Source organism: Archocentrus centrarchus, chromosome 4 (assembly GCF_007364275.1).
Source record: "Archocentrus centrarchus isolate MPI-CPG fArcCen1 chromosome 4, fArcCen1, whole genome shotgun sequence".
Lineage (NCBI taxonomy): Eukaryota > Metazoa > Chordata > Actinopteri > Cichliformes > Cichlidae > Archocentrus > Archocentrus centrarchus.
Window position 1 is genome coordinate 20,750,356 of NC_044349.1, and position 21,875 is coordinate 20,772,230.

A 21,875-nucleotide genomic window follows, 5' to 3' on the forward strand; every position below is an offset into this window, starting at 1 on the left:
CTTTATACCTGAAGATAATTCTAGTTTAGGTAAAGTGGTAAACAAATTAGAAAACCCTGACATGAAAATAAATGTGGTGACTCGATATCAAAGCTGTGAATGTGAGATTTAAAAAAAAAAAAAAAAAAAAAAAAAAAAATTCTTTTTTTTTTTTTTTTTTATTCCACCTCATGAAATCTGTATTTGCATATACTCCACCACAACACTCGTGATGAATTTGAAAGGACTTTGCATGTCAGGTGTCGTTATCAGCACTTTAAAGCTTAATATGTATTGCTTGTATCTTTTTTCTTTTTTTTTTTTTTTTTTTTTCCTTCTTTCTTCCCCCTCAAGAGAGCAAAGTTGAATAAGTCGTGTCTGTATTCAAGGAAAAACTGGTGACATTTGCGTCATCATAAACTGAAGATGTCTGGATATATGTGGCCAGTTTAGACAGGTTTTAGGAGCAGTCTTTTAAGTTTAATGGAAAATCTGTTCAGCTGCTGACCTGCTTGCAGCCAGTTTTGTCCCACTGGTGTTTATCTGTTTTTTGAGTGTAGAAATTGCTTCTCTTGCCCTGCAGTTGTTTCTCTGCTCAACCTTCTTTCCTGCTCTCCTCCCTCAAAACAAACCTTCCTCCTTACTCCCTCCCATCCTCATCCAAATACATTTCATTCTCCTTATCACCTCCTCTCTATTCATCCTCATAACCAGGCTTACTATTTGGTCTTCCTCCCACCGTTGTTATTCAGCTTACCCTCCCTCTCTCCCTTCGTGGCAAATCCTTCTGATGTGCTATGTGTGCTCACTGCGTACACACACATGCACACACCTATGCAGCCTTGCTGTCGAAATATCATATGACCCAGCACTAACCAATCCACGACCTAGTTGCTTGATCAACCAAACATCTGCCTCTGCTGTCTCAGCCAATCGGTGTGGCTGTTAATGCTCGCTGCTGGTTTGTGTGTTTTTCTCTTCTGCCTATGTTAGAGGAAGTGTGCCTTTCCTGTAAGAGGAGGGTCCGGGATTAACTCCGCTCATACCAAATGCTTAGCTGATAACTGCTGCTGAAGCCAGACCGGCAGGCCAGCTAACATACAGTCTGAAGGCTGCCGGAGTTTACATTGGCAGACTGCAGTGGCGAGCAAGAGGAGGGGTTTGTTTTGTTTCTTTGTGGTGGAGGAGGAGGAGGGAGAAAGAATGTAACTTCACTAGAACTGGCAGTTTGCTACTGTGAGGCGAAAAGAATAACGGAGCCAGAGAAAGCGAAAGCGATCTTGTGTTGAGCTACGTGGACTGAGAGATGTATGAGCTTATTGCAGCATGTCTATTGGAGCACAGCACCCAGTAAGTAGAAACACACAGACACAAACAACAACCCACTGCACCAGAGCAAGGAGGAGAAGTTGAGCGGCTGCAGTGCGCCGTTGGGACAGCAGCATTTTAAAGTGGGTCACACTGTGTGGAAAGACAAATACACACCGGGGGGGGGGGGGTGCGAGGGCAGGGTTGTTTGTAAAGTCTGCGGCGGGTTAGTGTGCGTTTTTAATTTAACACCACAGGCTACGCTAAAATATCCCCACTGTGTCACAGGGATGGACAGTGTGTGTGTGCTGCAAACAAGTGGGAGTAGAGGTACGGAAGTCTGGGAATCTTTCCAGAACAGTGCAGAAGTGAGCACTACAGTGTGGTCATACAGTAGCTGTTTATAAACCAACCACCTGCCTCTGACTTTCTGCTTCCAAACTTATCTTTGTGTATATAAATGGAAAAAAAAAAAAGCACACTTCCCCTCTGTCGTGTGTTTTCAAAACAGGAGGCATCATTTGCTAAGTAATAATAGGGGATCTGGCCTGTTTTGCAGGTACAGTCAGATTTATTTGCTTGCTCTACTTTTTTTTTTTTTTTTTCCATGTGTTTAAGTCTTTAAGTAATGCAGTGATGTTTTTATTCTGTTCATTTAGTTTTTATATACACAGTCTTATGGTATTGCAGACAAGTAAATTGCAATGTATTATAAAAGCGGTTAATCTCTGCTGTATCGTGTAACACTTCACTGTGAAATTAGTTTCCTGTAGATATTTTAGCTTTGACTCATATTTCACTGTGTGTCACTGGTGTCTTCAAGGAAGAAGGATCATGATGTAGTGCCTTACTGGAATAATGCCCTTACTTATATTTTTTCAGTGTAGCGAGTTATCAGGCAGGGCAAGTTTCTTCAAGATTTGTGCCAGTCTTAAAAAAAAAAAAAAAAAAAAAGCAAAGAGGAACACAGCCTTTTTTTTCTGCTCAGGCCCTCTTGCAGTCAGCTATTTTTTCTCCCCTCAAACTGAGAAAAGCACCTTTGATCCTTTTTGAGGAAGTTTGCACTGCTAACTGCAGGCTTCATGGCTGCTGAGTTCACGCAGACTTTGTTCTCTATAAAGCTAGTATGCCTTTTTCCAGTTGAAACTTTAGCTTGTCTGCCAGCAGCAGTTGGCTTTGGGTTGATGGCTTTTCTCCACGTTCCTATGAGATCCTCTTCATTTGCAAGAAAAGACACCTCAAGCTCACAGCACAACAGGACTGTGCGACGCAGCAGCAGCTCAAAAGCAGCAGTGGCTCCCACCAGGGTTTGATAAGAATTTGACTTTTGTTAAGAGGATTTGTTTTGTGTCACTGTCTATTTTTTACTGTTGCCCTGAGTGGTTTTTCATGTGTGAGGTGTGTTTTTTTTTGTTTTTGTTTTTTGTTTTCCCCTTTCTTTTCCTTGTAACTGTTGTGAAGCGGTAAACTGCGTTGACACACACCGTGTTAGTCATCTCGTTTGACGTAGAGCGGTTATTGTGTGCTCGCTGGTGCTGAGCGTCCTTGCTGATGACAGCCTTGGGGATTAAATAAGGGTGATTTTTAAAGGAAGTCTTGTCATTCTGTGCATTTTTCTTCCCGTTTTCCTGTTTTTTGTTGGGGTTTTTTTTTTTTGGGGGGGGGGGGGGGGGGGGGGGGGTAGCACCGTACTGGATTGTTCTGGGTGTTTGGGTGGGTGAGACAGACAGACAGATGCCTGGTCACGTCTGTTCTGCCAATAGTCTTGTAATTACCTTTTAATGGATATTATGTAATGACATTTTCTGTGCTGGAGTTTCTGTGCATGTATGTGTGAAGCCTCGGGGCTGTTAAAGGAAGCTAATTAACAAACAATAAATTTGAGTGCACTTCAGCCCAGTTACACACCATAGTCCTCTGTCTGTAACTAAATGCTCTCCACTCAGGAGGGTCCTGATTTTAGTTTTGTTAGAGCCTGAAATTAGTTGGCCTCCAGTCAGGCAAGCAGACAGACCTGCTAGCCTTTCATGTAGACTAGCCTTTAAACAATTGTATTCATACTGTATCTCCCCCACTCCAGTACATTGCTGGAAAATTCTCCTGAACTGTTGATGTTTCTGTCCACCATTTTGTGTAACCATATATAAAGCCTACTTGGCCAGGAGGTGATGAGATGAGATGGGTTGTTTTTTGTTTTTTTGTTGGTTTTTTTTTTTGTAAATGAATAGATAAAAATGTGAATACGTGGCCCTGGATTATCAGCTGTGGTTTTGTATTTTACTTTGAATATGCAAAAAGTACCCTTTCTTTTGCAATACCTGTGGTGAGGGCTGCACTAACACTCAGTTGTGTTGCTTTTCTTGTCTTTAGGAGGCTGAGACAGGATTTGTTCCTAGTGTTCAAGACTTTGACAAGAAACTAGCTGAAGCTGACGCCTACCTACAGATTCTGATTGATCAGTTAAAGGTAGGACATGTAGAAAATCCTGTCTGGTATGTGCCACACTTTGATGTAGATATGGACATTTTAGATCCACAAATAATGATTTGAAAGGTGAATATAGATTGCTTGAGACTGAATCTGTGTCGCTGAGTGTTTCCTTGCTGATCTGAGTCCACTTTTCAGTAAAGCAGAAGTTCTTGTAAATTAGATTTGTGGTAGAATGGTGACAAAGCAGAAATCTGTATTTAAAGAAGTAGCCACACACTGTCTCAGACGGAACATCTTAAGGAAAGCATTTAGTGTCTTTAAAGCGCACTGTTTCCCACTATGTTATCTATACGCATTCAGATTCCATACTCATCTGACTGGAATAGTCTTACCTCATTTTCCATGTGTATTTTTTTGTATGTTTTGGGGTTTTTTTTACCTTTTGCATCTGTTCTCCTCACAGCTGTTTGATGAGAAGATCAAGGACTGCAAAGAGGATGAATCACGCAGAGTGAGTACCAGCAGTGCAGCTCTGTTCTCATGTCTCGCCTCTCCAGTCCAGCATCATTAGAGTTGCTGCTAACAACTTGTGTGGAAGGGAAAACTCATAGCTGTCGGTGTATTGCAGATATATGAATTCAGTTTCATTCAAAAGCACCAGTAATGTCAGCTAAAACAACTTGATTTAAGTTCAGTCCAACCCCTCAGTCCCATCAACATTTATCAGTCAAGAATAAAAATGAATCAATTTTAAATAAATCTAAACACAGACTGCAAAATTTTTAATAATTTTCCTTTTGGGTTCGACCCACAGTTCAAGAAACCCTGAGATCTTCAATTTGAGATGGACCCACTGAACCTTTTAACATACCAAAACCTGTGGGAACACACAGGAAATTTCTGGCATGACTTCACCTACATAGAGAAGTGCATAGAGAAGAGTAATAGTCTAGAGGTTAAAGCTCCAGCAACACAGTAACTTTATTACTTAACCGATGCGTTTCAGTCTGTGGCCTTCTTCAGGATCATGACAAAGTTGTTCTTCTACAGTTCTCCATACCCAAAGTGTTCCTGGAGCTTCAACCTCTTTACATACCAGAACTTTCCACCATCTCTACTCACACCATAAGTTGCCCTCAGCTTCTCGATGGACCAGTTTTGGACTTCTGATTGGACTGAGCCTTTGCTAATGATTGTCTACGTGATTGATACAGTTGTTCAGTTTTTTGCCTCAAATGTTGCGGAAACAATCAGCCACCAAAAGAGTTTATGGTTTATTTTCTCAGTCACTTAATTGACTAATAGTTACAGCTCAGCAAATATTACCTAATTCATTGCTTATAAATGGCACATTGCATGCTCGTGTATTAAAAAGAGTACAAAATGCAGCGCAGGACCACTGCTTGAACTACAACTGATGAACTTTACTGTTCCTTTTTTTTTTTTTTTTTTCTTGCTCCTCTCAGGCCCATTCGGTCCTCAGAGCAGATGTTTTGGGTGCTAACGTTTAAAGCATAGAGGTGTAAATGGTTTTGTTGGAGTAAGTCAGTTTGAGGGTGTCTCACTAGCATCTCTGGTTTTTTTTTGTTTTTTTGCCACTTGCTGTGATTGTAATTGTTGATTGTGTTGATCTTCTAGAATTTCAAACAACCCACATCTACTTTGCCTTACTTTGATAGTTTGTGCTTCTTTTTTTCTTCTTCTTCTTCTTTTTTTTTTGGGGGGGGGTGTTCCAGTTGCATCAGCACTTCTGTTTTTTAACCTGATTACTTATTTCTGTTCCTTTGGCAGAAAATTGAAAATTTGAAGGAGACCACTTGTGTAAGTCAGAGCTGAACACGTTTTCCCTTCCTGTTTGCTTTGAAAGCCACTTTCTACCTAATTTTCTCTCCTAATTACTTTTCTCTTTCAGAGTATGGTAGAGTCCATCAAGCACTGTATTGTACTGCTGCAGATTGCAAAGGTAAGCACAGCATAATTCTGCTCTCTGTAGTCTGCCATTTCTCCAGAAACACTGTGTGAAACCACATGAGTGTGCACTTGCATCCCTGGGGTAGTTCCCTGCTTACAGTTGGGTTGGTGGTTGATGAGGGTGTAGCCCAGTGTTTGTTTCATCACATGTTCCATTCAGCTGTCTGAAAGGAAGTGGAGCAATCATTTCTGCTTTATTAGTTGCTAGATGAGAGACTGTGCTTTTTTTAAACTGAAAACACTTGTTAATCATAACATTCCATGAAATATGTGGATTATTTCATATGATAGAGCAATCCTGCCTTTTTTTTACTACCGTAAGAAATGGATTGGATTTGACCATGTGATGAAAGGATCACTGTATGTGGCACGTTGGGGAATATTTTTGAAGCTCCATGTGAGAGGGGTGAATCTCATTGCTCTCTACACGGAAGATGCTCAGGACTATACTTTTATGGAATGACCTTCCCACACAAGCAGTCTAACACTGTCTTCTTAAAATTTTAAGGACCAAAGTAACGAACAACAACACGCAAACGGACTTATAGTAAGTTTGACACTTTCTGTCCACGACAAACGTTGAAATCAAGCAAACTGCTAATTTTCTTTTCTCGCTTAATTGACTCTCTCCTGTAGAAAAGCAGATATACCAGATCTCTTTAGTGCATGCCGTATAATTTGGATCTAAGCTCTTTCCTTCATGTCTGCCACTGCCGCCGACTTTCCAGATTTCATCTAAAATTGAAGTGTGCTTTTTTTTTTTTTTTTTTTTTTTTTTTTTTTAAGCAGTTTTGGGAACTGTTCTTTCCTTCATGAAATGGTGCCACACAAAATGGACATTGTTGCATAATACATACTAGTGCATCTCAAAAATTTTGAATATTGTGAAAGTTATTTTCAATTTTATTAAAAAAGGTAAACTTAGTATTATAGAGTGATGACGATCAATACCCTCTTGAAGGCTAATATGCCACAGGATGTCAATCCAGAGTGCTTTATTGAAGCATATGAATCGAAGGTTGATTAGAAGGGAAAACTGTGGCAGGTTGCTCAGTGGACCAAGGACTGGAGGAGAGTGGAGCGAAGGTGTTTAAAGTCCAGCTTGAAGTTTCCAGAGTCTGATGATCTGGGGTGCCATGTCATCTGCTGCTGGTGGTTGGTCCACTGTTTTTTATCAAGCTCAAATTCAACGTAGCCACCTATGAGAAGATTTTAGAGCGCTTCAGGTTTCCGTTCTTAGCACCAACCCATAGTGCCAAAACTACTACCAAATGATCATGTTATTACTGTGCTTGATTGGCCAGCCAACTCACCTGACCAAAGCCTTACAGAGAGTCTGGAGCTGAAGACTGCTATATGTATAAATAAACACACTTTTCAGAAGTTGGTCATTTGCATATCTTTTTTTTTTTTTTTTTTGATTGATCTTAGAGCAAATTCTAGTAAATCGATATACTGGATTTTATTTTTTTCTGTAAGGCTTGAAATTTCTCACTTTACCTGTAATAAATATAGAATATATGAAAGTTTAGTTGTTTGAATTAAATTATGAGGGGGGGGGGGGGGGGGACGACTTTTTCCACAATCTTCAAATTTTTTTTTTGAGATGCACTAGTACAAGTGCACATGGGATACACATGTGTGTTTGCATGTCTGCATATAAGAGTGTTGACAATCACTAATTAGAGGAATCTAAGTTACCATTGATTTATCATTCTCACACTGCCTGCTTATTGAACCACTGAGCACTAATGGCTGGAAAGCCATCCAGAGAGCACTTCTAGGCTTCTGCAGGTACTCATGTTGGAGGCTGGAATTACGCATGTTTGGACTGCCACAGTTATAGCTTGCTTTTCCAAAGCCAGATTTACCACAGGTGTATTACTGGGCCTAAGTTGCTCCCCCCTCCCTAAGCATTTGTTTTGTGTTGTTTTTTTTTTTGTTGTTTTTTTTTGGGGTGGGGGGCTTTGACAAAAGCTTTAAGCATTAAGTTACTGTATCTTACTATCCTATGGCTCCTGTTAGCTGTTTTCAGATATCAAACAGCTTGAAAAAATTACAAAGCTTAAAAAAGATATTAAACAAAGCCGCTTGTTATGACATACCGTTTTATGTGCTCAGCTGATATCCGGCTCCTTATGACTGCTAATTATGGCTTATGGCAGGCTTGATCATTCACTGCTGCATGAGCAAGGTTAACTGAGAGAAACTCTCCAGAGTATCTGGCTTTCATCTCAGCCACTGGATACTGTGCTACAGAAGTAATGAGAGTTGAACCTACACAACCTTGGCCTTGCTTCCAGTCTGTGCCACACAGGTTGTGTTATAGCTCAAAGGTAGCTTTTAGCTCTATCTGGTACTGTATATATGTATTGTTCACAGTTCCTGCAAAATAAATAAATAATACTAAACTGAAGGTAGAGTGCACAGTCCCTCAGTCTCAGCCACCAGGCTTAAGAACCTTTCTAGGGGAAATCCTGCAGACCAGTTAGATTTGATCTATTTATCTTTTTAATTACTTCAATTGGCCTGTAAATGTTATAGTTTTTACTGTTCATCCCTTTCAGTATCTAGTGAATATAATCTTAAAGAGTTAAGCCATGCTTTTTTACATGGTTAATCTGTCACTGATACTATACTGACTTTGTAAACACATGACTCCTTTTAATTAAGGAAGCTCTGACCTCTGGGATTTGAGATTAGGCTGGCAAAAAGTCATCTTAAAAGTGGAACAACCTTGGGTGGTAGGGGCCTGGAGCCTATCCCAGCTGAGACGGGGTACGCTCTTGCCCTATGACAAGTCGCCAGTGTATATTGACCTTTTTGGACACATATCTTGATCATTTTTCTGGTTTATATGTAATTATGAAAATGTGATAAGGGGATGTTTATAAATTAATCTTGCTCACAACTGTTCCATGAAAATGGCGTATGTATTTTGTCAACGTCGGTAGCACACATACCTCTGCGCAAAGGAAAGTGGAATGGAAAATGGAAGAGGCGGTGGAGGAAAAAAAAAAAAAAACTTCATGCAATGAAAAGAAACCTGTAGCTAAATGGAAAGCAGGAAATCAATCTTTGGAAAAGGCTAGGGATTGTGAACTGTTTGTAGACAATTGTTCAACACAACACATCCTCCTTGAAGCAAGAGCTCCACAGGGGCTGGGCAGCTCATAGGACTGCATTGCTCTTATAGCTGGCTTAATGTCATATCATTAAGTACAGTATTATGTAGTATAAATAGCACAACACAAACTCAGCCTGAACATATACCTGCATGTGCCACATGTGTATGCCATAAGCTTTCTGCTAATCAATTTGCCTACAAAGTAGAGCAAATGATGCATGCGCTGTAGACCTTTGTTTAAAATGCTTGAAGCTCTACCAGCACGTTTGACCCCGTCAAACTGCACTGCCTGGAGAGTTGCTGTAAAGTGCAAGAATCATTTAAACCTCACAAGAAGCATGTTCAGTAGTTATCTGTCAAAATAATTTATGGGCTGTGGGTGGCTTAGGGATTGCTCTGCTCTGAGAGCTGCTCATTGCATTAATATTACATTCACTGAGAGGGGGGGGGGGTATTGATCATAACACTTTAGAGCCCTTTTAGCTTTTTTTGATGACCTTGTTCTCAGCCGCAGGCTCGCCCCTTCATAGACCAATATATTTCTGTAATTGGATACAATTACTAGCCCTCGAACTACTCTCATGAATGCATGTGGACAATGCAACCGTTACAAGGAGAAAGAACACAACAAATGCTGGAAGCCTTGAGATGAGAGGAAAAAAAGTGTGAAGAAGAGGGTAAATCTGACCTCTGGTTGTATCTGCCTTTTTGTTTACTATTTAGATAATGCTTTAATGACAGTTATCTTGACCTACAAACAGAGAAAAACAAGATTAGAGCACAATTCCTATAACTCACGTCACATCACAGCTTGGGCCTAATTATAATACTAGCTCATTGTGTTCCTGTTAATTTCAAATGATCTCAAGATAGAAGGAAGCTGTAAAAGTCATAAACTGCAGGTCAAGTTTGAGTAATAGGATCATACGTCACTAGATGTCGTCTCAGTGCTGCCAAGAGCCCTGGGGATAAGCTGTTGGGGAATGAGGGTCGATATGTTTTTACTTTATCTCGAGTGGCTGTCTGGGTTTCTGTCAGATGGGTCATTAGTGGCTGTGGCCTCATTCCACCACGCCAACGGGCTGCTTTTTATATGCATGTACGGTTTGCGTGTTTGCCCACTGATGAGGGCAGGCCACTACAAATAATTCCCCACTGGTTTTCACAACAGGGAAATCCAAAAGCAGAGAGTTAAAACAGATCAGATGGAGACTGTGGCTCCGTGGAGTTAATTAACTCCTTTTTTTAGACTGAAAGGTTTCTCGGACTTCAAGAGATTACCTTAGCTGGTTTGTAGGGCTCCTTCTGGCGCTTGCATTTCAAGCAGTGTTGTTGGTTTCATATTGATTGCATTAATTAAGCTTGGTAACGTCGTTCATTCCAGGAAATTGAGTGAGAGGAAATTGATCTGTGCAGGCTGAATGGTGCGTTGTTTTGGTTCGCTCTTATCCACATAGGTGCACCTGATCAATGAGTTGTGTGGTTATAGCTGTCAAAGTAGGACTGTCTATAAACCAAGTGCGAAGCTTAACTGCTTTTGATTGTTTGACAGCATTTTGAACCGGTAAGCAGGCAGTGGTGTGTGATCTGTTCCAGCAAGGGTCTGATGTCAGTGTGAGGCACTCGGTTTTTGTTGTAAAGGGCAGTGTTGTTTTGTCTTTTTCTTTTTCTCCAGAGCACCATCAACCCAGTGGATGGGATCTACCAGCCCCCTCTGGACACTCCAGCAGTGAACACCACAATGCCAACACAGACCACACTACCACCAGGTACAAGACATCTGCCCCCTCACCATGTGTCAAGCATTTAGAAGTAACAGCTGTTGCTTAATGTGTTGAGAGACTGCATCATCCTGAGAGGTGCTTATGCTTTGTAATGTGCTCAAAGGTGAAAACAGCTTCCCCTGTTGTTGGGATTTTAATCCAAGGACTCTTGGAGAAATGTTTGCGTTTGCTTGCCAGAGTTCATCTGCGTAGTCAGTGATCTGTCAATAATCTGTCCCCAAATAAAATTTTAAATTGTTTCATTGCAGACTGCAACCTGAAACATGTTTTAGTATCACAATATCAGCATCAGTATTGATAAAGATTCTTAATGTTCAAAGGTAAACGGATACATCTTAATTTCCCGACCTCTGAACATCACCAGCAGGGTTTAGCAACATCGTGTTTTTTTTAAAAACACATTTACATGATTTATTAGATTTCCCCCTCTCCCTCTTTTTTTTTTTTTTTTTAAATTAAAAGTCTGTTTTGAAACAGATTCCAGTTTTTCAGGGTGATATCATTTATCCAGTCAATATGAATGCCCATGGCTTGACCTGAGCTCTGACTAAATCTTTGGCTATTTTAGTCAGATGACTATGACTAGACTGTTTTTTAAAACGCTGTAAAAATGAACACTGTAAACTAGGCCATTCTAATTTTGGTTTCTTAATAGACGGTGTAATCCCCGCTCACAGCTGAAGCTTCTGTCTGCAGCGTCTCGGATCGTTTTCTCATCCTCTTGCCACGTGGGACGAGACTGATGCTTTGAATGTGATCTGGCTTCGGTGCTAACTCATCTGCTTTCTCTTCTTTTTGATGTAGACGCTTCTCAGGTGTGCAAATCAGACCAACGACCCTCTACGTTACCTGTTGGTCCCGTCGTCACAGTGATGGGCAGTCTGCAGACCCCAACTCCCAACAGCACAGGTGACTGTTCATTCTGGCAGTGGCAACAATTAAACTTTATAAACTAAACTAATTTTCTTTGTTTGGTTTAGTTGAGTTTCCATTCAGCATGTCACATTTACATAGCAAACAGAGATAACAGGTTAGATAGCATCATTTTAACCAGCAAAGGGATCTAGATTGTCTTGAATGCTGCAGATGGCTGTATGTTATTGAAAGGGGTTCCTCAACCAAATATGATAATATTGATCAGTAGCTACTGAACGTGTAAAACAGCATCTGTTTGATAACAAGTTCAAGAGTGTACTCAAACTCTTCCTACACTATCAGAAGTTGAGCACAGGTACATCTTAGGCGTCTGAGGTTTTCTTATCTATATCTCATATTATGATTTCATCGTGTTGTTTAGCAACTATCGAACAATGGGCTAAAATTACCGAGCAAACATTACGGTAGGATGGGCATATACTAATAGACTTAAAGGTTTTGTGTGAAATCTGTGGTCACAATTTGTTGCTGCTGCCCCCAAGTGGCCAAAGAAAATTCTGTTATTTTCAGTTCATTCTTGACCTTCAAAACATTACTTCAAATTGCATTTAGTACCTTCTCTGGAGCCTTCTGTTATCTCAAAAAATTATTAATGGCAAATCAAAGAGAGGTGGTTTTGTCAGCTGGTTTCAAGGTTTTTTTTTTTTTCTTAATTTTTGTCTGTCGATTTTTAGACTTGTGAAAATGGATTTTACTGCATTCTATTACAGGTTACAATTTGGGTTTTTTTTTTAATTCCACAGGGGGGAAAAACAGCTGTTTTTAAGAACATTTTTGTGTCTTTTTCAGAGTAATATGTATTAGATATTAGAGGCTGACCAAATGAGCATAAGCACTAGTAACGTTATTCTTTTATGTGTGTCAGTGAATGTAAAGTAAAAAAGATCAGAAAGCAGAGGTTGCAGCCTGTTTGCCTTCTCTGCTGAGGCAGCAGTATTAAAATGCTGTGCTGCGCATTAAGGGGGCAGCCTGCATGCTTGAGAGTACTGTCAATATCCTCTGCAGAGAAACCCATCACTATTTTAAGGCAGCTTAATGGTGCCGAGCACAGCCTTAAACAGCAGAGCTCAGAAATGGGGGCTTCAGTTGAACATCTTAACGATGATTTCATCATCATGACTGCGTAAATAAAGAGTCCTTATTTATCCTTATAGTCCTTATTTTTTACAAGCGAGCACTACCATGACACAATGTTTGATTTTTCTTTTTTTTTTTGTGCTTGTGTGCATGTCAGGGAGTGGCCCGTCAGGCCCCAGCAGCGGCATCGCCTCCCCGGCTCACATCCCCCTCCCCTCACACTCAGTGCCAGACTTCTCCTATTCCTCCAGTGAGGATGAGTTCTATGATGCTGATGAGTTTTACCAGAGCAACACTTCCCCCAAACACTGCATAGAGTGAGTACAGTATGACCCCGCCTCCTCTGAACCAACTCTTCATACAGTAAATCTGTTATTTTATTGCTACAAAGTTCTGCTTCAAGTTAATAAATATCCAGCTGCATAAGCAGTTTTAATCAGAGATGTTTGCATCAAAATTGCCTCTGAATTTCTGCTTATTCTTTATCACTTGATCTCTTTTGCTTCCTGCTTCCTTTCCACCTCCCATCTCCTCCTCCTGCTCCCAGTCCCTCAGGGCCTCCAGCTGCCTCCCCCCTTGCTAATGAAGAAACGGCTCTGAAACGACCCAACACTACAGAGTCCCTCAACTCGTCGATGTCCAACGGCACCACAGACACAGGTAAAAAGGGAAAGCGCTCACAAGACGCACATAATTATGTGCCTATATTAAACTTTTGATCTGCTGTTGTCTTCAGACGCGTTTGACTGTCACGATGACCGTGATGATGACGGTGAAGGGGAGTCTGTGGAAGAGCACAAGAGCGTCATCATGCATTTGCTCTCTCAAGTTCGACTGGGCATGGACCTCACAAAGGTGAGAACCTCTTAGCATCTTTTTTGCTCAGGCGTCTGAGTGCCCTTCATTGTTCTGTCTGCAGTTCTCTCGCAGCAGTAGGCCTTCCTCATTTCACTCTGTGTAAGATTTTTTCCTTTTTTTTTTTTTTTTTTTTTTTTTAACAGCACATGCAATCATAACTTCCCCTCATGTTTTTTTGTTTTGTTTTGTCCCCCCTCAGGTGGTCCTGCCTACCTTCATCCTAGAGCGAAGATCTTTGTTAGAAATGTATGCAGACTTCTTTGCACACCCCGACTTATTTGTAAGGTATGTACCATTTCAACTGAAATTTTTTTTTTTTTTTTATGTGCGTACACACATATAATTTTGATGTACGTAAGCCGTCATTCAATACTCGTTCCTTGTATTTTCACTAGTATCGCTGAGCAGCCAGAGCCCAGAGAGCGCATGGTTCAGGTGGTGAAGTGGTACCTGTCAGCTTTCCATGCAGGAAGGAAAGGCTCAGTGGCCAAGAAACCTTACAACCCAATCCTAGGAGAAGTCTTCTACTGCCACTGGGATCTTCCCAGCGAGACAGAGGAGCCTTCGCCACCTGTGGTGAGATCACATGCCACTGCGGTCAATGTCGTCAGCACAGTTTGGTTCATGACTTCTCTGGACTTGCTAAATTTCTGATCCAGTAATAGGTTGTGGTGACATTTAGATGAATTTTATGATGTACAACTTGCTGATTCATTCCAGTTCTCCATATTTATGAGATGCCAACTTGTTTGCAAACACTTGGTTGGAATTTCTTGCTTTTTTTGTGTTTCTAATCGTTTTCAGTGTTAACCACCAATCTCAATCCCCCTGTCTATCTGCTTCATTCTCGTACCCTCCAGGAGACGATATCAGATGGCCCAGTTCCCTGGTCTTCATCCAACAGTGTGTCTTTTGTAGCAGAGCAGGTCTCTCACCACCCACCTAGTGAGTGTTCTTTGTTTGACTATTTACATAGCACTGCTCATACCCTTGCACATCTGCAAATTGTTTTTTATTTTAGACATTAAAAACTTCAAGCAAATCACATGTTAAGTATGGATATCATAATCTGTAAAGACAAGAAAAGATTATTTTCCATTTTTTGGCCTTTATTTTCAGTATGGTCACTCATTTATTTGTGGGGGGAAGGGGGGGGGGGTGCCATTTTTGCACCACTTGTCAGTAGTTCCTTTTTCCTTTTTTCCCTCCTGTAGTTTCTGCATTCTACGCAGAGTGCTTAAGTAGGAAGATCCAGTTCAACGCTCACATTTGGACTAAATCTAAGTTTCTCGGCATGTCCATAGGCGTCCACAACATCGGTCAAGGTACCCTGAACTCTGCCTTATACTCTCAAAAATAGTGCTCAAGTCTCTTATAAATCAATGGAGCTGTTTTCACCAACTTGTCTGGTCTCTCTCTAGGCTGTGTATCATGTTTGGAGCACGACGAGCATTATATTCTCACCTTCCCTAATGGATATGGCAGGTATGTGTTAATGTGTCCCTGTGTTTGCCATCATTCAGTTACTGTGTGGTTGTTACTCTTTGCTTCACTGACCTTTGCCTGTCTGTCCAGGTCAATTCTGACTGTGCCGTGGGTGGAGCTTGGTGGCGAGTGCAACATCTCCTGCTCCAAGTCAGGCTACAGTGCTAACATCGTGTTCCACACCAAACCCTTCTACGGTGGAAGGAAGCACAGGATCACTGCAGAGATTTTGTAAGAAAGATACGGTTGTATAATTTATATCACAGTTTGCAGACTATTCAAAGACTATTTAAAAATAAGAGTCGAGTCTTTAATACACAATATAATGTCACATTTTCTCTGTTTTTTTTTCTTGCAGTTCACCAAATGACAAGAAGTCTTTCTGCTCGATCGAGGGAGAATGGAATGGAGTGATGTATGCTAAGTCGGCAACTGGAGTGAGTCCCTTTTTTATTTATTTATTTAAAATATAGGAGATCAGCACATTAAATTCATCAGTGCATAAATGAATGTGTTTTTGTATGTTTCTAGGAGAACACAGTGTTCATAGACACTAAAAAGATGGCCATCATTAAGAAGAAAGTGAGGAAGCTGGAAGACCAGCTGGAGTACGAGTCCCGAAGGTGAGGAGAGAATCAGTTTCTAACATTAGCCTTCTCGCAGTATGCTTCATTTAAATTGAATTAAAAGCACTAAATATTTGACTTAAACATCTTCATTCCACTAGACTGTGGAAGGATGTGACACTGAACCTGAAGATAAAAGACATCGACGCAGCAACAGAAGCCAAACACCGGTTGGAGGAGAAACAGAGAGCTGAAGCCAGAGAGAGAAAGGAGAAGGAGCAGCAGTGGGAGACCAGGGTGAGGTTTTCTGTCTCCCAGAAAGACCATAAACAATGAGACCTAGTAGACTACATACTCCTGAGATACTGAGACAGGAGAAACAGCATATTTCAAGGAAATTTGCAGTGTGGCTCCTCAGTGTAGTGGTTTATACAGGCATAAGTCAAAGGTCGCTGGTTCAATTCCAGCTGGAGACACAAATCCTTTCTAGCTTGCATCAAAAAGGGCATCTCCCATAAAAAATCTGCCAAATCAAAACATGTAGAGCTACTTGCTGTGGTGACCCCTTGTGATAAGGGAGCAGCTGAAAGGAAGTTTCCAGTAATGATGTTTATGACAATACAGAAAAAAAATTAAAATACTGAACAACATTTTATTGGTGATTGCAGCTTGCAGGCAGTAGCATTTATTAGTGCAAGCAAAATGAAGGACATTTTCCATTCTTCTTTTCCAGTGAGCTGGTGTCATTGATGACACACTACCTCATTCAAAGCCACAAGGTGCCAGCAACAAAAATATTCTAAGTAGTGTTTTCCCTGGATATTTTAAGTGAAAGTATTACATAACTGCTTAATGCTTTAGTCATTTAGTCACGAACTGCACGATATATTCATATGATAAAACTGAAAAATATTTTCTACTTGACACATTGTATCTTTGATCGAGCTTTATTAGCAGTTGCTTAAAGCCCTGCTTTTCCACCGTGTAACTGCATCAATCATTTCCAGTACTCCTGCCATAGCGAGTACTCCAGCAACACTCGGTTTGTTTGTTTGTTTATGTTTGGTTCGCACATCACTGGCTGCTAGTGGAAACAATTTTCTTGCATAGTTTGCAAAGTACTGTAATTTGTTGGAGGTTGTTGAAGTAGCTCCCTTTCTAGGCACCAAATGGTCATCGGAGGCTTATGTGCGACTCTTGCTCTGGGTTTGTGTTGTTGTTGTGGACACGAGGGAAAGTAAACACACAGTGTCACTATATCAGTTGTGGATTGTGTATGTCAGAGCTCCAATGAACACTATAATCTCCCAAAACATTAAAATCACACGAAGCCCTGAGTAGGTGAGTGGTTCATTGGTATGTGTCAAGTTAACATCAATGATACTCACTTCACCCGCCAGCTAATCTGATGTATGATCACTGTATGTTCTCTTTATGAATGTCAAATGACCAAGTCTGCATACAACAGAATGGGGAAACATTCATTTCAGGGTGAAAATATTGTATTCAGTCTTAATTGTCATGGCAGTGAAAATAAAGCCTTCTCCATACCTGAAATTTGAGAGATTTCACACCTCTGTTCACCTTCCTCAGGGTGCTCAGTGTTAGAAATGTCAGGTAATGTTGTTATAGTCTAGGAAATATTCCAACTATTGAGTGTAAGAATTGCTATTGCTTTGTGTTTCTGTAGCTATTCCACGAGGACGGGGAGTGCTGGGTCTACGATGAGCCGCTATTAAAGAGATTAGTCTCTCAGAGGCACTGAGAAGACTGTGCCACACGCGAATGCATCAAGAAATGCACAGACAACAGAGTCTTCATAAGAACTCTTTTGCAAAACCCACTTCTATACAAGCCTTGGAATGACTGATTGAATCTGTACACTGCTTTGCATTTGACTGTAAAACAATATGGAAATGAATGAAAAGCATCAAAGATGTAACGTGAATATTAGTAAAGCTCCTCTCCTTTGGGCAATCTCACATCCACCGCCACCAATACCCGCCACCTGCCAACATGAGACTCTGCAGCACAGTGGAGACCTCACATGCCTCCCGTTTGTCCACACCCTTCAACAGCTTCACAGGACAAGCCAGAACAACACTCCTTGCCCTACATCCATACTTTTTTTTTTTTGTTTTGTTATATTTTTTTTTTTTTTTTTTGGGGCGGGAGGTCTGTTATCGATGGTGTTCAGCTCAAGTAAAGCTTGACAAATAAGACAGCGCTCTACATCTCAGGGAATCGGGTGACTGAGGAAAGAAAGCTGGTACCCCCACCCAGAGTCTGACAGCCTTATAACGGTGGAACGGATGAATCTTAAAGGGGCGGGAGAGAAAATCTCTGCTTGCCTGCAACTAGTTATAACTGTTTATATATATATAGATATACATATGATGGATATATAAATATATATTCTTTTTTTTAATTTCTAATGCTCTTATTGTTTATTTTTCTTTCTGGCAATAGTGTAAAAATATTTGAGGATCTGAACCTGTTGGCTTTACATCTTTAGGAGTCATTCCATTTAGCCTTTTAACGTTTTCCCATTTCAGAGTTATCTTTGCCACCAAACACGCTGTTCTGTGTCTCAAGTGTTATCCAGAAACAAAGCCCTGCTTAAGCCATAGCATCTGAACACACTGATTGCGAGGGTTGTGGTTGATTCCAAATATGCAATACAGATAGAAATAATTAAGTTTGCCTGTCAAAGGACAATTTTTGATGTCCATTTATGCCAAAAAGGTGTAGAGAAAAGGCTAAAGGGACTTTTGTCTGGGCAGAGACCAATCAGTCCTCTGACAAGGTTTCCATGTAACCTGAAGGCATTTCTGAACAAATGATTGTTTACATACTTTTGTCTTTATGGACAGCAGTTCCGTGAAGAGGACGTAAGGATCGGACTGAGTCTGTAAAGTCTCCCCTTTTTTGTTGTGCACATCAGATGTCCTTGTTTCCTCTTTGATGTCAGAGTGGATCGCCTCGCCGTTCGCTCACGTTGTCGTCAGAGGGTGAAGAGAGTGAAAACGTGAGACCAGAGTGGACCTTTAAAAACACTGCTGCACTCTCAAAGTGCTGCTACAGTCCAAACTGTGTACTGCTGGTTGAATCTTCTTGTATTAATTTTTTTTTTTTTTTTTTCTGTCTGTTTTTCAAGATTCAGAGCCACATAGAGGGCAATATTTATCCTGTTGTATACCCCAGTTTTATTGAACCATTGTTCTTTCTCTTATTTACAGCTGCATAGGTTGGATCAAAATGCGATGATAGTTGGATGAGATGAAGAAATAAAAATATAATTATCTAAACCTGAAAGTGCTGTAACAAGCTCACAACTGTCTCCCTTGTTGTTATCCCTCTTTTTGTCTTTGCGTGATTTGATTATTGTGTCTCCTAAACATTTGGCCATTATGTGAAGTAAAACCTTTTGAGTCATTTATTCAGTTAATCTGGTGAAGGGATCTGCAGAGATGCACGTACGGTTGGTGCGGTAACCAAATTCAGTGACATACAGTTCCAGTCAAACGTTTGGACACACCTATTCATATGAATGGGTCAGTGTGTCCAAACGTTTGACTGGTGCTGTACTTGTTGAATCCTTTCTCTCTTGATAAAAGCAGACAAAAGGCTTTAGAAAATAATCAAAATGAACGCTTCTAAGTAAAGTTGAAGAAATTTCTTTGTATTTTTTTTTTCCCATGTTTTGTGTTTGTAAATTCTGTTGAATAGAGGCCTTGCCATTCATTTCAGTTTCGCTCAGTATTGCCTGATAGGAGAGCAATCAAAACAAATGTATTTTATATTTCCTTCTCATCATAACCATTGATTGTATCCAATTCTCCTGTTTATTGATGCATAATATTAAATCTCCATGAGTTTACTCCTGTGAGATTTTTGTCATACTTCTTTCAGATGAGCGTCCCCTCAAGTCACATTGCTTAGAATGCTTTGATGGGGAATCAGTGACTGAAATACACTCGCCACTTTGTTAGGTACACATTGCTGGTATTGTGTTGGACCCCCGTTTTACTTTCAGAGCTGCTTTACTTCTTCACGGCGTAGATTCAGCACGTTTTTGAAAACATTCCTCAGAGACTTTGGTCCATATTGACATGATAGCATCACACAAATGTTGCAGATTTGTCAGCTGCACATCCATGATGTGAATCTCTTGTTCCACCACATCCCAAAGGTGTTCTATTGCATTGAGATCTGGTGACTGCAGAGGCTATTTTAGTACAGTGTCATGTTTAGGAAGCCTGTTTGAGATGATCTGAGCTTGATGACATGGCGCATTGTCCTGCTGGAAGCAACCATCAGAAGATCACAGTACTCTGTGATCATAAAGGGATGGACATGGTCAGCAACAATATTCAGGTAGGCTGTGGTGTTTAAATGATGCTCAGTTTGGGCCCTAAGTGGCCCAATACGGGCCAAGAAAATATCCCCCACATCATTGCACCACCATCACCAGCCTGAATTGTTGATGCAGCATGGATCCATACTTTCATTTTGTTTATGCCTAAATCTGACCCCATCATTCAAAGGTTACAGCAGATATCAGGACTCATCAGACCAGGCAACATTTTTCCTGTCTTCTATTGTCCACTTTTGGTGAGCCCGTGTGAATTGTAGCTTCTTTTTCCTGTTCCTAGCTGGCACACGGTGTGGTCTAATACTGCTGCAGCCGATCAGCATCAAGGTTTGATGTGCTGCGCATTCAAAGATGCTTTTCTGCATACCTTGGTTATACTGAGTGCTTATTTGAATTATGACTACCTTCCTATCAGCTCAAAGCAGTCTGGACTTTCTCCTCTCACCTCTGGGATCAACAAGACATTTTTACCCAGAGACCTGCCGCTCACTGGATATTTGAACCCTAGAGATGGTTGTGTGAGGAAAATCCCAGTAGATGAGCAGTTTCTAAAATACTCAGAGAAGCCTGTCTGGCACCAAAAATCACATCATGATCAAAGTCACGTAAATCACCTTTCTTCCCCATTCTGATGCTCGGTTTGACCTTCAGCAGGTCTTCTTGACCGTGTGTACACGCCTAAATGCACTGAGTTGCTGCCATGTGGTTGGCTGATTGAATATTTGCATTAATGAGCAGTTGAACAGGTGTGCCTAATAAAGTGGCCGATGTGTATATGTCTCCATGTCACCTCAGTATACTTGAAGTTTGTTTTTATTCAGCATTGCAATTCATAAGGGGACTGCCTTTAGAGTGCAGTATGCTATCTGAGGTGGCTGTATCTCAGGCGATAGAGCAGGTCACCTACCAATCGGAAGGTCGGCGGTTTGATTCCTGGCTCCTCCGGGCTGCATGCTAAAGTATCCTTGGGCAAGATATTAAACCCCAAGTTGCTCTCCGACACAAGCGTTGTGAATGTTAAACAATAAGCACTCAGCTTAGTTAGTCATGGAAGTGCTTGTATGAATGGGTAAGTGTAAACGGGTTGTATGAGTGCTCAGACAGAGTAGAAAGCGCTATATAAGAACCAGTCCATTTACCATCTCATCGCCTCCAGGATCAAATGCGTAACCTTTTAATTATACACCTGGTCTCCATTGTTTTTAGCTGTGTTTAGCTGTTTGATCAAACAATACTTGTGGATTTTCACGTTCCCTGCGCACCTTCTGATACACTTGTCATGATGGAAATGCTTACACCATTATAATCCACATTTGTGCATTGAGTTTGTTGACATCTTGTTATGCTCAGAAGAGCCCAGCCTTCCACCTGATTGCACTCTTTAACTGCAGGGAATTCAAAAACACTTGTGTAGGTGTCGAGGGACTTTAAAAATAGAACCTGACACACGGCAAGTCAGGACCTGAAGATTAAATAATAATGCAGGACACCGGGTCCTGTGTGCTTACAAGCTTTAGTGGGAGAAATGACTCAACAATTTTGCATCAGTTTAAGAAAAGAAAGAGAAGATATAATGTGAATATTTTTATATTTTTGGATCAGTCTGGGTTATTTAACTCCTACATATTATGTCAAAAGAATTTCAGTTAATTATTCAGAAAATGTGCTATATAATAATGAAAATTAAGATTGTAATCCAAAGTTTCACATTACTTAATAGAGGATTTTTATACATCGCTTACCCTTGGTTGTTTTCTACCACAGTTTTTAAATAAACTCGTTTCAGGTCATATAAATGTGGTTAAATCTAACTCAGTTTTTGTTTTTCTGTATTAAGTGTTATATCCTGATTGCTTATGCCTCAAAGGTAGAGAAAATGTATATCATTCTTTTCAAACTTTGCTTTTGTGATTCATTCATTTAAATTCATTCATTTGTAATTACAAATGAGTGAATTTCAATGTCTCTTTTTTGAGGTA

The 21,875-nt window shown here is 40.6% G+C and overlaps 1 protein-coding gene across 3 annotated transcripts in view; it reads left to right on the forward strand.

Moving 5' to 3' along the window:
* osbpl9 (oxysterol binding protein-like 9) overlaps positions 1 to 19,401 on the forward strand; it is a 39,054-nt gene extending 19,653 nt beyond the window's left edge. Inside the window, exons 1-21 of one of the 3 annotated variants that reach the window (XM_030727216.1) lie at positions 923 to 1,329; positions 3,658 to 3,753; positions 4,181 to 4,228; positions 5,509 to 5,538; positions 5,630 to 5,680; positions 6,197 to 6,235; positions 10,491 to 10,584; positions 11,404 to 11,508; positions 12,770 to 12,929; positions 13,160 to 13,272; positions 13,349 to 13,467; positions 13,670 to 13,755; positions 13,866 to 14,046; positions 14,331 to 14,415; positions 14,685 to 14,795; positions 14,892 to 14,955; positions 15,046 to 15,186; positions 15,314 to 15,392; positions 15,487 to 15,578; positions 15,683 to 15,818; positions 17,212 to 19,401. In XM_030727216.1, coding sequence (XP_030583076.1) covers positions 1,306 to 1,329; positions 3,658 to 3,753; positions 4,181 to 4,228; positions 5,509 to 5,538; positions 5,630 to 5,680; positions 6,197 to 6,235; positions 10,491 to 10,584; positions 11,404 to 11,508; positions 12,770 to 12,929; positions 13,160 to 13,272; positions 13,349 to 13,467; positions 13,670 to 13,755; positions 13,866 to 14,046; positions 14,331 to 14,415; positions 14,685 to 14,795; positions 14,892 to 14,955; positions 15,046 to 15,186; positions 15,314 to 15,392; positions 15,487 to 15,578; positions 15,683 to 15,818; positions 17,212 to 17,286 — 1,929 coding nt within the window. In that variant the 5' untranslated portion in view covers positions 923 to 1,305 and the 3' untranslated portion in view covers positions 17,287 to 19,401. Of the gene's footprint in view, positions 1 to 922; positions 1,330 to 3,657; positions 3,754 to 4,180; positions 4,229 to 5,508; positions 5,539 to 5,629; positions 5,681 to 6,196; positions 6,236 to 10,490; positions 10,585 to 11,403; positions 11,509 to 12,769; positions 12,930 to 13,159; positions 13,273 to 13,348; positions 13,468 to 13,669; positions 13,756 to 13,865; positions 14,047 to 14,330; positions 14,416 to 14,684; positions 14,796 to 14,891; positions 14,956 to 15,045; positions 15,187 to 15,313; positions 15,393 to 15,486; positions 15,579 to 15,682; positions 15,819 to 17,211 lie in introns of those variants that run through there. The other 2 variants (XM_030727214.1, XM_030727215.1) reach the window with 2 other exon arrangements.
* Positions 19,402 to 21,875: the final 2,474 nt, after the last annotated feature.